Source organism: Argiope bruennichi, chromosome 5 (genome assembly GCF_947563725.1).
Source record: "Argiope bruennichi chromosome 5, qqArgBrue1.1, whole genome shotgun sequence".
Lineage (NCBI taxonomy): Eukaryota > Metazoa > Arthropoda > Arachnida > Araneae > Araneidae > Argiope > Argiope bruennichi.
In genome coordinates this window covers 40,966,727-40,980,838 of record NC_079155.1, presented here as the reverse complement: position 1 = coordinate 40,980,838, position 14,112 = coordinate 40,966,727, and the positions used below count along the sequence as shown (strand labels likewise).

Here is a 14,112-nt window from a genome sequence, read left to right as displayed (position 1 = left end):
TAATACCGTAAAGTTTTTGAAAAAAAAATGATTTAAATTAAATTTTCAAAAAATGGTTATCGGTGGTTACGCTTCCATGAAATTACTGTTTTCGTCGTAGTGGATTTAATTTTATCGTTCATTGATGGAAATTCTAACCATGCTTATTTCATTTTTTCCTGGTTTTGTTTAATTCAAAACGATAAATTTTGAATATTTATTTGTGTATAAAGTATATTATATTCTTGATGATATATGATAGTTGCCTGTTTAATTTTTTATGAAATACCCGACGTCAATTACTTGCCTTATGATCCTCTTTAAATAAATGCAAGCATGTTTTTTTTTTTTTTTTTTTTTTTTTTTAACTTTTAATGGAATTGTGTGGAAAAATATAAGTTACACGAAAACTCTGTGAAGCATTTTTTAATATTTGTCAGGAAAAATATCTTACAAAAATAAATTGACTTTTTAAAAAATTGTTTGACTTTATTACATAACTGTATTTAAATAAATTCACTTTTAGTTTATACCTGTTGCTTTATCCATTTTTGTTCAGAATTTAAATATTTTTCTTCGTAATATTTTTAATTTAAAAACTAATCCATTCAATATGCACAAATCTTTTATTGTACCATACCACTTGATTGATTGCCCTTATCACTTGGAAATGAAGGATATATCATTAGTTTTTTCAATTCCTTTAGGATCCATTCAATAACCATTTTAAATGAATAATAAAAAAAAACAAAACCAAAAGATATGAAACAAAAGTTTCAAAAATAATGGTAGAATATATCGGAGTTGTATTGTTAGAATATTTCAAAATCGTCTGCATTAAATTAAAAAAAAGTGAATAAAATTGAAGGAACAATTGCACATAAAAGAATTTGGTATCACTGAAAAGGTAAAAATTTAAATTTTCAGGTGATATCAAAATTTTTACAGTAAAACAATTTGCTTCGAAGTCAGTGAGAAAAACGGTAAAATTTAATTTTTAATTGAATATTGCAATTTGGAAATCTGAAATTTAGTTCATAACGAATAAGTGTTCAAAGCGTTGATTGAAATCTGCTCAATCGGTTAGATGTGAAACATACATGCGTTCTAACAACGCAGTCACAATGACTTTTAATTATATTAAGATTGAGCAATGTATCGATTGCTTAATTATTTTATATATTGTTAAACGTGAGAATTGCGTTTCGATAAGCATAATTCATGGAATTAACTATCGCAACATTTAGACGTATTGTTATTTTCAAATTTTGAATTTCGAAAGTTTATGTTTAGTTTCGCAAAGTATTTCCGAGATTCAGTTTATTTTGAAACTTATTGAATTCTTTTAATGTAAAAAAAAAAGAATATTTTTGAATAGCTCCCTTACAAAACTTTGAAAATATCATACTTGTAGTTTCGTAAATTGTCTTTCTTCTGCTTAAAATTTTTATTATCTTCCAGAAAAATCGAAATGCAAACTTTTTATTTAATTATAATTCTTCGAAAATAAGTTATTTTATTCTTTAAAAAAAAGTTTTTTTTTTGTTGTTGTTTAGTACAGATGTAGAAATAAACACATCAAAATGTTTAATCATATTTAAGCATATTAAATTTTGAAAGTTGATTGAAAATTTGTTTGTTTGTTCAATTTCCTGAATTATTTTAATCATTTTTTTTTTTCTATATACACACGTATGCAATTTTTGACCGTTATTGCATTCTTCGAAGATGAGAATTCTAGTTTCCTGAAAATATCTGAAATGGAAATAAATGTAGAGTCGTAATTTCTGCCTCTGCATGAAAAAGAAAATTTCTTTCTCCTATAGACCTTGAGGTAACTGATAATCTCTAAGTATCGTCTCTATAGGGTCTTCCGAGTTTATCAAATTAATTTTGCATACTGTAAGCTAAATTAGACCACAGAAATATATCCTAGAATTTTCAGCAAGTTTCTTGAAACAAATTCATAAGAATAACAATTAGTTCCTGACTGTTCACTTCATATTGTAACCTGAAAATAGCAAAATATTTAATTAAGTATTTTATAACTTTTATATAAATTTCATACGAATTTGTATTTATTAATTTTAAGAAATTGTTTAATTTATGTGTTCATATAACAAAACATTCCTGAAATGGACTGATAATATATTGTCAGATCGTCCTTTTATTGGCTTGGCGAGGAATTAAAGGTACGTGCCAGTTTTGGTATCATTGACCAGAACAACCAAACTACTACTCACTTTTCTTCGAAACTAAATTTCAAATAAAATAAATCTAAATAAGAGCAGGAATTAAATATATTCCGTGTTTCAGTAGAAATTTCACAGAATAACATCTCCATGTCCAGTTTAACATAAAATGTTTTTATTCTAGTGATTTTTTCTTTCCAAAAAAGACTGAAAAATTTTAATCCATTGTCTGCTTCAGGCTCTAAAAATGGAAGAATCTGCCATCAAGTCCAGACTTATTGCAGCGTTGAAAAGATTTCAACCAATAGTTAATGTTTTCGTTTCGTCTTTCATCGTATTGAGGCACGTGTCTGCCACCAGTATGATTAAGTGGAGCGTAGTGGAAGTTCCAATATCTGTTTTGGAGTATTTCTCCCCATTTATGGCCCTTAAGTTGTCTCGGCTACACGTGAGCAAACGGATAAATATCTAAACATCGGCGTTGACAAGTGTGTTTGGGTTTGGAAGGAATTGGTGCGATTAGCATCTTTTTTTTTTTTTTCTGATGTTTTTTCGTTTATGGGATTGTAAAAGTAAACAATGTATCTAATGTAGAAGCCAATAACATTCGATACCAGGTGTCGCCACATCTGTTTCCATCTTTATCGGTTATTTCAAGGCTTCATGTATACAACTGCTTTTGGGACGGTAAAAAAAAAAAAAAAAAAAAAAAAAAAAAAGAGGAGAAAGAGGCTGTAACATGTTGGAAAATAAATAATAAATTTAGACATTATTTAGTGAAAGCAATTTCTATAAAATTGAAAAAGTAATGGTAATGAATTATTAAAACTATTATTTTGATCACAAAATATTGATTGTTTTTTTAAAGTATGTATACAAGAGAATGTCTTGTTTTATCTTTTTAAAATTTTCTATAATAAGATGCCGTGAGAAAAAAGACAAAAAAAAAACCTTAGGATCAGATTATCGAATAGGCAAAGTAGGCAAATGCCTAGGGACCCACAAATATAAGGGGCCCATTGGCTTAGGGAATTTTTTTCTATTTCCAGGATGAACTACTTTTGTGCTTCACTCAATTCACATGCATCATGTACTCAAACATGATCAGATTAGAATCAATTTTTTTCGAAATTTCATGATATTTTGCTCATAATCTTGTCGTTTTTCCAAATTAGCTTGCACATTTTTAGGGTTCTCTCCCCCCCCCCTCCTCAGTGGGCGGAATGACTTACATTTCAACAATTCAGACATACTTTGTACTTGACACACATTTGACAACACATTAAAAAAAACTTTCAATTTTTTGGGATATATTTTTATTTAAATTACTTTTAAATTTCATTTTTTATATATATACGTCTATAAGAACTGTCTTGAAGATGGTTGATGGTGAAATGTTATTTCTGTTTCTGTTCTGTTTTTTTATAAACCTGTTAGCATAGTTACTAAATTAAAATCAGTAAAAAAAAATATCGTTTCAGGTGTTTAGATAGGGAAAGGGATGGCCCCGAAAATTGCATTGATTCAGGGCTCGATAAAGCTGTTAAACCGTGTTCCAACGACCTGTCGCCTTACAGACCGGACACTCTTTCTCCCCTTGACCCTCTCTTGTGGTTTACTGGAGTCCTTTGGTGCCTGGACTGTTTACCAACAAATTGTCGGTAAACTGGACAAACATCAAAGCACCCCAGAAAACCGCAAGAGAGGGTCCAGGGGGGAAAGCGTGTCCCGTGTAAGGCGACCGGTCGTTGAAAACGGCTTTACCTTTCTACCAATCTGTGTCTACAAGATAAAAAAAAATATTAATTTTCATACACTATTAAGTTTATTGTATTATTATAGAACGTCTAATAATTGTAATAAATCTAATAATTAAACTTTGCCGTGTAAATTTACTGGGAAGTAAACGGAAAAATACTCCTTCTGTTTATTATTATTATTTATTTTTAATTCCCATTATAAGTACATGAAAAAGGGTCAGAAAGCCACTACAAAAATAAAGTTTAAAAAACAATATTATAAATGCTTGGAAGTAACTGAACAATTTTCTTTTAAACACGTGAATGAATATAGTACAATGGAGATTAAATTAGTACCAATACAATGGAAGATGGTTACGCATTTATTTTACTACTAAAGAGGATCTAATTTCATCAATTAATTATCCAAATGGCTGCTTGCCAAATTCATTTGCTAAGCAGATAGATAGTAAAACTTAATAGTTTTATATGCAAGTCTTTTTTCCCCTTCACGTCTTTTATTTTTAATATCTGATTTTTTTTAATTGTGTAATATTATTTCGTAGTCATGCGATGCATCCGTGTACTTCTTGCATCGCTTGACATCTGATACACGCAGCAGGTGCTCCTTAGTTCTGATGACTTAGCGTAAAATGGCGAAAATTGGACTACTCGGGTATTGAATTCTACTATACTGACGTCACTGTGCCTGTTTGTAACAACTTGGATATACCCCTGATGTTTATTAAAAGTCGAGATGAAATGAATACAGTCCCAAAGTTCTTTCTAAATTGAAGCTGTCTGATGTAAATAGGATGTTATCGTTTCTCGTGGAAAATAACCATTGAAGAAATGTTTATTCTGATCAATGGGACATTATATGGTTCGAGGCATTCATTTGTCTGTGACATTGACAGAAGATTGAAATATGGATGCTTGCGTAGGATATTGCCTGCTCATAAGAATCCCTGGTAATTTTTATTCTATTCATTACTTTTTTTCCTTTTATTTTTGTTACCAGTTTCAGCATTTTGTGGTAATCGATTTCGTATGGTATCTATCTAGATTAATGATTTTTAAAATCCAATGCAGATGCCCAAATTATTGGCTGTTTTATAAATAGATTATTGTTCTTTCGAAGGAAATGAGGTAATTTATTTATTTATTCCTTTTTTGTACTTGATAATTTTATTTCCTTCAATAAAAAGCAAATTATACATATCTTTTACTCCCTGTAATCAGTGTACTTAATATGCGTATATTCAATCATTTGTTTCTTATTGAAATAAAAATATGATCAAAAGTATTACTTGTATTCAACGGAGTTATGATTAAAAAAGAAGCATTATATATATTGAATATTCCTTTCTTCATGGAAGGGAACGGACTTGAAATCGATATATTGCCAGCGTGTTTCATACGATGAGAATTTAATTAACTTAAAATTTTACAATCTATTGAGCTCGCGTCTGTTATTAAATATTTTAATTAGCAGACGAATTTATTTAACTAGATAGTAAACTTTATACAGTGTCATTCCTTTTTTTGTGTGTGTGTGTGTGTGTGTGTGTGTGTGAAATTTCACACAAATAATTTGCTGTATTCCGTTTTCTTAAGATATTTTTTTTTGAAATAATTTCTCTTTTAACAAAACACTTAATTTAAGATTTCAATATCTTTGCTTATGAAAAATTTTTACTTCAATTAGTTTGAAAAAGTTATTTAGAAAAAAGTTTCGCATGTCCTATTATGCATTATATACTACAATGTCTGAGAACTATTGTAATTATTTTAAGGTATAAATTACTATATTTAAGGTATTATATTTGAAGAAATATACTTGAATTATATTTGAACAATTACAGGTATTAAATTTGAATAATGGAAAAGACTTTATTTCCAAAAATTGGATTTGTATACATTATTTTTTACATGTTGTCTCTACTATTCGAATAAGTAAGACCGATTACATATTTTTTTATGAAAATAACTATCTTTATAAAATATAAAATTATTTGGAAAGGTAGCTTTTATGAAAACTGGATTCTCCATAATCTTGCAATTCTTCTTTGTTATGAAATCCATTCCAAACATTTCAATCGCTATTTTTTCCATCTCCGCAAGCTATCCATCCATCTCTATACCTACCCACGCAATTTATTAGCATTTCTAGGTTATCTAGGAATTCCATTTCACCTTGAGAAGTTCGGGGTCGAGTCACGCAAGGCCTTTGGAAGGATTTATTTTTTCAGTCCCCTCTGTTTCCTCGTTCTTTCACCCCCTTCCTCATGTGCACCTTTTTCATGTTCACACTTATCCATTTTGCTTCATTATAAAACCTCACGTAACATGAACTTTTAAGTAATCAATTGCTGAGGTTAAAGAGTTTGTACAGTTGCTTTGCCTCTCTTTGAGCAAGGGCAACCGCTTCGGTACCAGATGAGTTCAGTATGTAAATGCCATGTAACCTAGGAAGTTAAAATGCTGTATTGATGAGGATTTCCGTAATTGCTCTGAACCAGGAAAATTATGTTGAAGTTGCGATGCTGTTTTGGATAGATAAAGGACCCCTGTGGTGTTATACATTTAGAGACATATTTTCTAATTTGTAATTTACTGCTCTATGAATTAAATTGATTTATAAGTTATATCTATATATTTTTGAATAAGTTAGCGATAAAATTATATTTCACTAATATGAACCTAAATACCATACTATATGCATTAGAATGCATAGTTTGCAGTTTATTTCAAAATAAAAATGACAAAAATGTCGATTCTGAAATATGAAGTATTTTTTCATCGGTAAAAAGTTATTTCAATAGCATATGATTAAAGTTATAATTTTATGCAGTTTATCTTATCACATGTCAAAACATCTGCTGTTAACTTTTTTTTTTTTTTTGCGATAAAACACATACGCTGTTTAAGGTCATGCTGAGGTATCTGATTTATTAAAAAAACTTTCAAAAAATATTTTTATATTTAAAATAATTTCTTGCCACACAGTATTTTAAAATATTACTAACTATATCTTTCAGATTTAGTTAAACACCCATTTAACCTTGTGACATAAAAGAGGATAATTTTTTTTTCAATTATTTTATGAACACATGTACTTTACCATTTAGTCGAAAACATTCTTTAAGCTGTTACCTGGAATATCTATGCATACCCCGCCCTTTTCTATGCTATTGTTAATGCATTAATTTAGAAAAACTTAGTTAATATTTATCTACCATCTAACCATTTTACAGTGCTTAAGACGCTTCTAAAAGATTGTATTATTACCAATGATATCTGATAACTGCACCATTAATTTGTTTTAATTTTTAATATAAAACACAGATTTTTGTAAATATTTATTAATCTTTTCTCTATTTCGTGTTTTTAAATAATGAAGAAAGGAATATCTATCTACCTGTTGTGCTAATGCCCCTTCTAATCGGCAACTCACCACCCACTTAAAGACATCGGAGGCGGGCTGTGCTAATTAGAAGTCAAATCTTGTTGATGAATTTCTTGACTTTCCGAACTTTCTCGCTAATTTCCCTGGAAGTTGCTCTCGAAAACACAACTTGTCGTTTGAATAACAATTAACTTCAAAGCCTTTAGCTCTTCACCTACTCGTGGGCACGCGAATTTTGGAATGCCGCCCTTGAATTCGGTTTTTCGCGTGCTCTAGTGTGGGAGAACAAGATTTTGCAAACCTGCAAATGCGTGGAATCGCATCGTAATTTTGTAGGTAGCAGATATCGCCAATGATTGCCAATTCCTTTGGAAATAATACCGCATCGCGATTTCAAATACCCTGCTTACGTATTCTTAAAATTATCGTACTCATTTTGGAGATCTGACATATTTTCTTTTTTTAAATTTGTTTTTCTCTTTTATTAATATTTCTGTTAGATTTTTTTTATTTTGATAAAATTGCTTTGTATGTATATGTATTTTTATTGGGTCTGTAACAGCTCATTAAATGGTTGACTTATGAAAGTTAGTGTTTCAGTAAATACTGGTTTAACTAAATCAATAAATTAATTTTAAAATATGGTAATTCTATTTATAAAAGCATATGCAGGATGTAAAATGCCTTTGTAAAAACGGCTTAATAGATAATTCTATAATTTAATGTACTGTTTATACTATGAAAAGAAGTAAGCTACTTTCATACCATGTTATAAAAAGTTTTTTATATTGAGAGATTCAAATTATATTTATGATTAATTTGATTAACATTTTATTATCAAAAAAATCTTAACGATTAATAAAAGTGATCAATCAATTTAGTACATTTGTCAATTATTATTAATATTAACCGTGTTAATTATTAATAATAAACCGATTAATCACAACGACCGTAAAATATATATAAATTACTGTTTATTTTTGGAAACGTGCTTCTATTGCTATTGGAATTGTTACAAATGTATTGCAGGAAGAAAGTAATAAAAAAAATTGTATTGATACTTATTTCTTTATTATGTGAAATTAGAAAAGTTGAGCTACATTCAGGCCTAACGTATGATTAATAATAAATTTTATTTAAATATTTATCAATGAAAATCAGCAAAATTTATAAGCTTATTTTAAAATTAATAACCTAAAATATTATCATTTTTTTAATTTTTTTAAAATTTGAAACATAAGAAAACAATAGTGGTTTAGCAGAAGCATTTTTAATACTTTATTGTATTTTTAATATTTTTGTATTTTTATTTAGATATATCTTGCTATAAATTGGATCTGTTTTAAACTTAAATGTCAATAATTGTTGTACTTGAAAACAAAACTCCTTAAGCTCTTATGCTAGAAAAGTGCCAATTTGTCTCTCAGATAACAGCTCAATCAAAGGATTTTTTCTTGTTTATTACTTATGTATAAAGATTTACAATTTGTATTTATATTTTGTTTAAAGCTTGCGGTGATATATAGCTTTAATTTTCAATTTGCAACAGTCTACTTAACATAAATTATCGTGAACCATATTTCTTTCACTGTCCATCCTTGAATAACCTTTTTAAAAAAAAAAAAATTCAAAAAGCAATATTTGACATAGATATTAAAGTTCAACGCGAATCTTTTTCCAAACCATGCATAACGATATTATGTGCGTTTTTACATAAAACTTCCGCTCTCTCCGGAAGAGCGCACACTAATATTTTCTACAGCAGGTGAATAATGCAGCCGCCTAGAACGGGCGCTGCGTTTGCAAACTGGTTCTCCTCTCTTCCAAAACTTGTACTTTTTAATTTGCTTCATTCGGAAGAAGGATTGTGTTTTTCTCGGTAAAGAGGCAACTCTTTATTATTCTGATGCCAACGCTTGAGCAGAAATCCCTGTTTCCGTGGCTGTCATGTAGCGCAATATTCCAAGAAACGAACCAGTGGGCTGTCAAATTTCTGCTGGATGGTATAGTTTTAAGTTTCGTAAATCCTTTGTTATTTTTTTGTGAAACCTGAGACAAGTGATACAATTTCTGTTGGCGATATGTAGCCGTCTACCTGTTTTGAGGAAATTCTGCGAGAAAAAAAAAAAGATTTAAAATAATAATAATAAAATTGAATGTTGCAACCAATGATCGGCAGGGATACTGTTTAGATGTCTTATTAGCCAAGTGATGAAACTTTGCTGTCCCAAAAGTTGGAAATTTTTAACTAGGCAGATGGTTACTGGCATGTGTTTGTACAGCTGCAGTGTTGACGTGTTTGCTTGAATAAATTAAGAGAAAGATCGTCAGGAGTCGCAGTTGGACGCATATATTGAGAAATTCGTCACTTTCCAAAGTGAATAGGTGCGAAAAGCTCCGTCTTTGCTTCTCATTTAGTTGACACAGCTGACAAACAGCAAATGGATTAATGTCACCCAACATGATATGTCATTGAACAAATTTAAAACAACCAACTACTAAAGCAAATATTTTGCCATGAATTCTTAATTTTCGATTTATTATTGTTAATCTGAAATTACGTGAAAAAAAATAGTTATAACGTTTATTTTCGGCTGGACTTTTTTCTAAAAACTTGTCAAAATGAAGATGGAAATTGCCCAATTGGAGATGCATCTTATTATGTTTCATGTTGGAGTATCTCGATTGAGGTGAGTTTCTTTTTGGCGATTCTTTATAATTTTTTGCTTTTCACAGTGATCTTTCGTGTTAATTCATTTTTAGTAATTGCTATATCTGCTCGTGCTATTAACTCTCACGAGGATCGAATTTTGTCAATCCATTATTACATTTGCATATATTTTATTTTTGTTTCACAAAGGCAATTACATAAATTTATTTAGGTGTCAAAATAATTATTTTTAAATTTAAATTTTAAGTATTTATGTACCTTGATAGAGATATCTTGAATTGTAGCTTATTCCTGAATTTTTTTAACAAGGTTTTCGGAAGTTTTGACTAGTTTTCCGTCCTTTTAAAATACTAAAACCTTTATCCATTGTTTGCATACATTTTGCATTTATTTTTATTGTTGTCGAAACTCTGCCTCATGTTACCTTCGTATAACTATAAAATAAATGCTTTCAAATAATTAACGATGAAAATCCTAACTATTGAACGATTATATAAATGAAAAGCTTCTTGAAATCCGAAAGAATATCCAAAAGAATTAAAGAAAATTACAATAAGAGGGCTCCTATTTGATTGCTTACTTTAAGAAGAGGAAATTTCTGTATGATCATCTGTATTTCTGGGCGAAGGATAGCGTTATTTTATTTAAAATATTTTGTTGTTAAAAATAAATAGCGCTGACATGTGTCATTAGTATTTTCTATGGAATCGATTAATATCTTTTATAACATTTTTCAAAAATATTCAATAAGAATTGTTTAAAATATAGGAATTTCATTAAGAATGAAGTACCAGATGTTCTAATAATATATTTGATTTGAAAATCAAGTGGCAATTGATTTTGAATAAATGTGAAGATATTTGGAGTCTTAGAGTTTATAAACAGTTTTTTAAACTATGACTGGAATTGACGGGTCTATAAAAAACAAGAGAAAATGTTTTTTTAATTATTTTTGGCATTTAAAACTAACTTGGTCTTTTTAAAGCATTTTGATACTGTGAAAAGGGAAATTTTATGCAATAATCAATTTATTGTAATAAATCTTTTAAATTAAAACGATACATTTAAGCCTTAGTTATATGTGGACAAAGCAATTTCTTTATTTTTTTCTTTTCTTTTAGCCTCCTAATTCCATGAACGGAATGATAATTAGCAATTCTATTGTAGCTTTTTGCCATGTTTAATACTGATGTAATAATAATGCATTCATTATTATAATAATAATGCATGCCAAAAGGAAATCCCTTTATCTTACAACATTAATTATTGGTATTTGTTCCTTCAAATAATTTTTACATTTTCCTTTTATCCGGAATGTTGATTCGTCTGGAATTAATTCAATGAAGTAAATAACTTCTCCAAATAAATATTAAAGTAATAGACGTCAGCTTCTGTTTTCTGTTCTGTAAGATGGCACTTGTGACATAAAGCAACAACTCACTCACTCACTCACTATTCTGTAATAATACAAAACAGAAGATATGTATAGTAGATATATCTGTTAGAAATGTCTAAAATATTATTTTCATTATTTCTAAGAAACGTTATTGTACTAAATGGCTAACTTTCGAATGCCAAATAAAAAAAATTAGGCTAAAATTTACGTTTGAAGGCTTAAATGATTTCGGCCTAATGGCGGGATCAACTCGCCTGGCAGACAGATCGATGGCTTGTCAAATTGATCGAGGGAAAATGTTGGTTTGACATAGAAATTTGCAGGATTGGGGGGAGAGATAATATCATCATCTAACCAGACATCAGTTTGAAATTACGAGATCTGCTAGAAAATATCTCTGAGTTTGTTTCAAAACAGGATAAAAAAACATAATTTTATGTTAAAATATTGTTTTTAACTTTTGATTTTTGAAAAACAAGGTATATAATAATGATTGCAGTTTCACTTGAGATCGGTATCCATAATTTCAGACACTGTATTCATTATGTATTTGTGTCTGTTTTATTTTTAACAATTTTTAAATTCCCCCAAACTTTTTTTCTAAAGATAATAGTAAAATATAGACGCTTATAGTTGGCTCAATTTCTTATGGCTTGATCCGACTCTGTAACCTTACTCTGTTCTTATTATTGCCTGTCCATTGATTATTTCCATCCCTACCCCATGGAGACAAAATCTTTAGTCTGGAGTATTTTTTTGACCGGATCTTAACGCGTCACTCTTCGTACGTCCGTTAGATATTTGTGCCCCGGTTTTGAAAAACATTAATGAAAAATAGAAGTACCGTTTCATTCATGAAGCACGCGTGTTGCGCAAACCCTTTGCGTGGATGATAAAATGCCAGGAAACAAACATGAAAAATAAAAGATCTCGTTTCCTGCGGTCCATCGCGAACTTTTTCCTGTTGTGTCCTCCCCGGCGCCTCGATGTCGCTACGAGGGTGGCACAGGTTCTCATATGCTTCCTAACACAATAAGTAATCGCCATATTTGCTTCCAGAGGCGCTAAAGAGGCAAGTTTTGGCGCGTACTATGTTGGAATCTTGTGTTACCAAAAGCTTAGGAACGCCTTTGGGAAAGTGTGGGTTTTAACAATGATTTGTCCAGTGTAATTAAAAAAAAATACATTATTTTCCCATTTTGCTGTATTATCCTGCAACCTTGTGGGCGAAATTGTTAAAAGCATATTAGAGTTGGGGATAAAACCAATGATTTCAAGGCTTCAGTCGAATGTTTTATTCAAATATGAGCGTTTTAGGAAATTTATATATTTGAAAAAGAAAATGCCTTTAAATTGATGATAATTTTATTTTTTCGTATACGAATTATACAGAAAGTATTGTAATCGCCAAAAAATTCGAACTCGCGATTTTGATGAATCGCCAAACACATTTTTGGCATTATGTTTGGCTGTGACAATGATAACTTAAAAATGATTTGAGTTAGACGGAAAAATTTGGGCATATGGTCTTTACACCAAATTTGCAGATTTCTGCAATTTTGGTGTAAAGACCGTATGTTAACAAATAAATCCATTAACAGGAAATCTGCCTCTAAATGGATTTTTTTTTTTTTTTGACACAATTGTCCAGCCGTTCGAAAATAAGTTAACAGAATAGCTACAAAATGAAGAGAGCTAGATGGATAAAATTTGGTCATATATTTAACATCTGTAGTATAAATACCTGTCAAATTTTGAGCCGAACCAAAAGGGAACGACTGTCTGCCGGTGTATACTTTCAGGAACATGTAAATGTGCTAACTCAAAACGCAATGACTTAAATGCATCAAAAATTGGTTTGTGATTACAATTGTAGTTTTGTGTCAAATTTTGGTTTCAATGGTTGTGAAAAACGCATTTAAAACACAGATTTGATTTTCGGACATTATTTGCCACATGTCATGGATTAATCGCCAAAAAATTCGCTAAGGACCACTTGGTAGATTCAATAAAAATGCTAAATTCACGGCAAAGGTTAATATTTCTAAATTAATTATTCTTTAATGAATTGCCCGATTTTTCCAGTTTTAACTTTTAAATCCCTGAATATTGCATTTTGGGGACTTCAAAAAATAATAAATAATATTGTAATAAGAAATAATATAAATACAATAAAAAGATATTAATACTATTTAGATCCTTTCTTAAGACTAATTTACCCGAATGGTTTCTGACTACATGACATTGATGAAAATTCTTTTTTTATCTGGAGTTGTCTTTTTAATGTTTATTTCTATTCCAGTTTGAGACAGCTTCTAGTTCCCCTTGTTCCTTTCGCTTTTTCAGACACCCGTCTATTTAGCGTGAGAAACAGCATTTCGAAATCTTTCCTTGTCTGATATGCAACCTCGTATCCTCATTATCCTTAAATATGTTGCAATAAAGGTTTATTTCTGTTAAACTAAAGCATTTACATAACATAATTTTTTTAGAAAAGTTCTTCAATTTAATCTAGTTACGGTTCTTCAGTTTTATCTGTGAATTATAAGTGAATTGAATATTATAAGGAATAATTTTAAATTAATTATGTGAAGACATTGTGAAAGGTATTTTTGAGCAGGAATTTTAACTGTAGATCTGATAGAAGAGTGCGTACATCACCAAAATGAACTGAAAACAATCAGAGATGCTCATAAAATATTCTATTTTTTGATTAATCAACAAGA

The 14,112-nt window shown here is 29.7% G+C and overlaps 1 protein-coding gene across 9 annotated transcripts in view; it reads left to right on the top strand.

The window, feature by feature from the left end:
- Positions 1–14,112, top strand: part of LOC129968508 (IQ motif and SEC7 domain-containing protein 1-like) — a 671,655-nt gene that overhangs the window by 604,671 nt on the left and 52,872 nt on the right. Inside the window, exon 1 of one of the 9 annotated variants that reach the window (XM_056082464.1) lies at positions 4,726–4,881. The exons of 7 other annotated variants lie outside the window; for them this stretch is intronic. In XM_056082464.1, the coding sequence (XP_055938439.1) occupies positions 4,763–4,881 (119 nt within the window). In that variant the 5' untranslated portion in view covers positions 4,726–4,762. Of the gene's footprint in view, positions 1–4,725; positions 4,882–9,471; positions 10,010–14,112 lie in introns of those variants that run through there. One more of the 9 variants, XM_056082465.1, reaches the window with a different exon arrangement.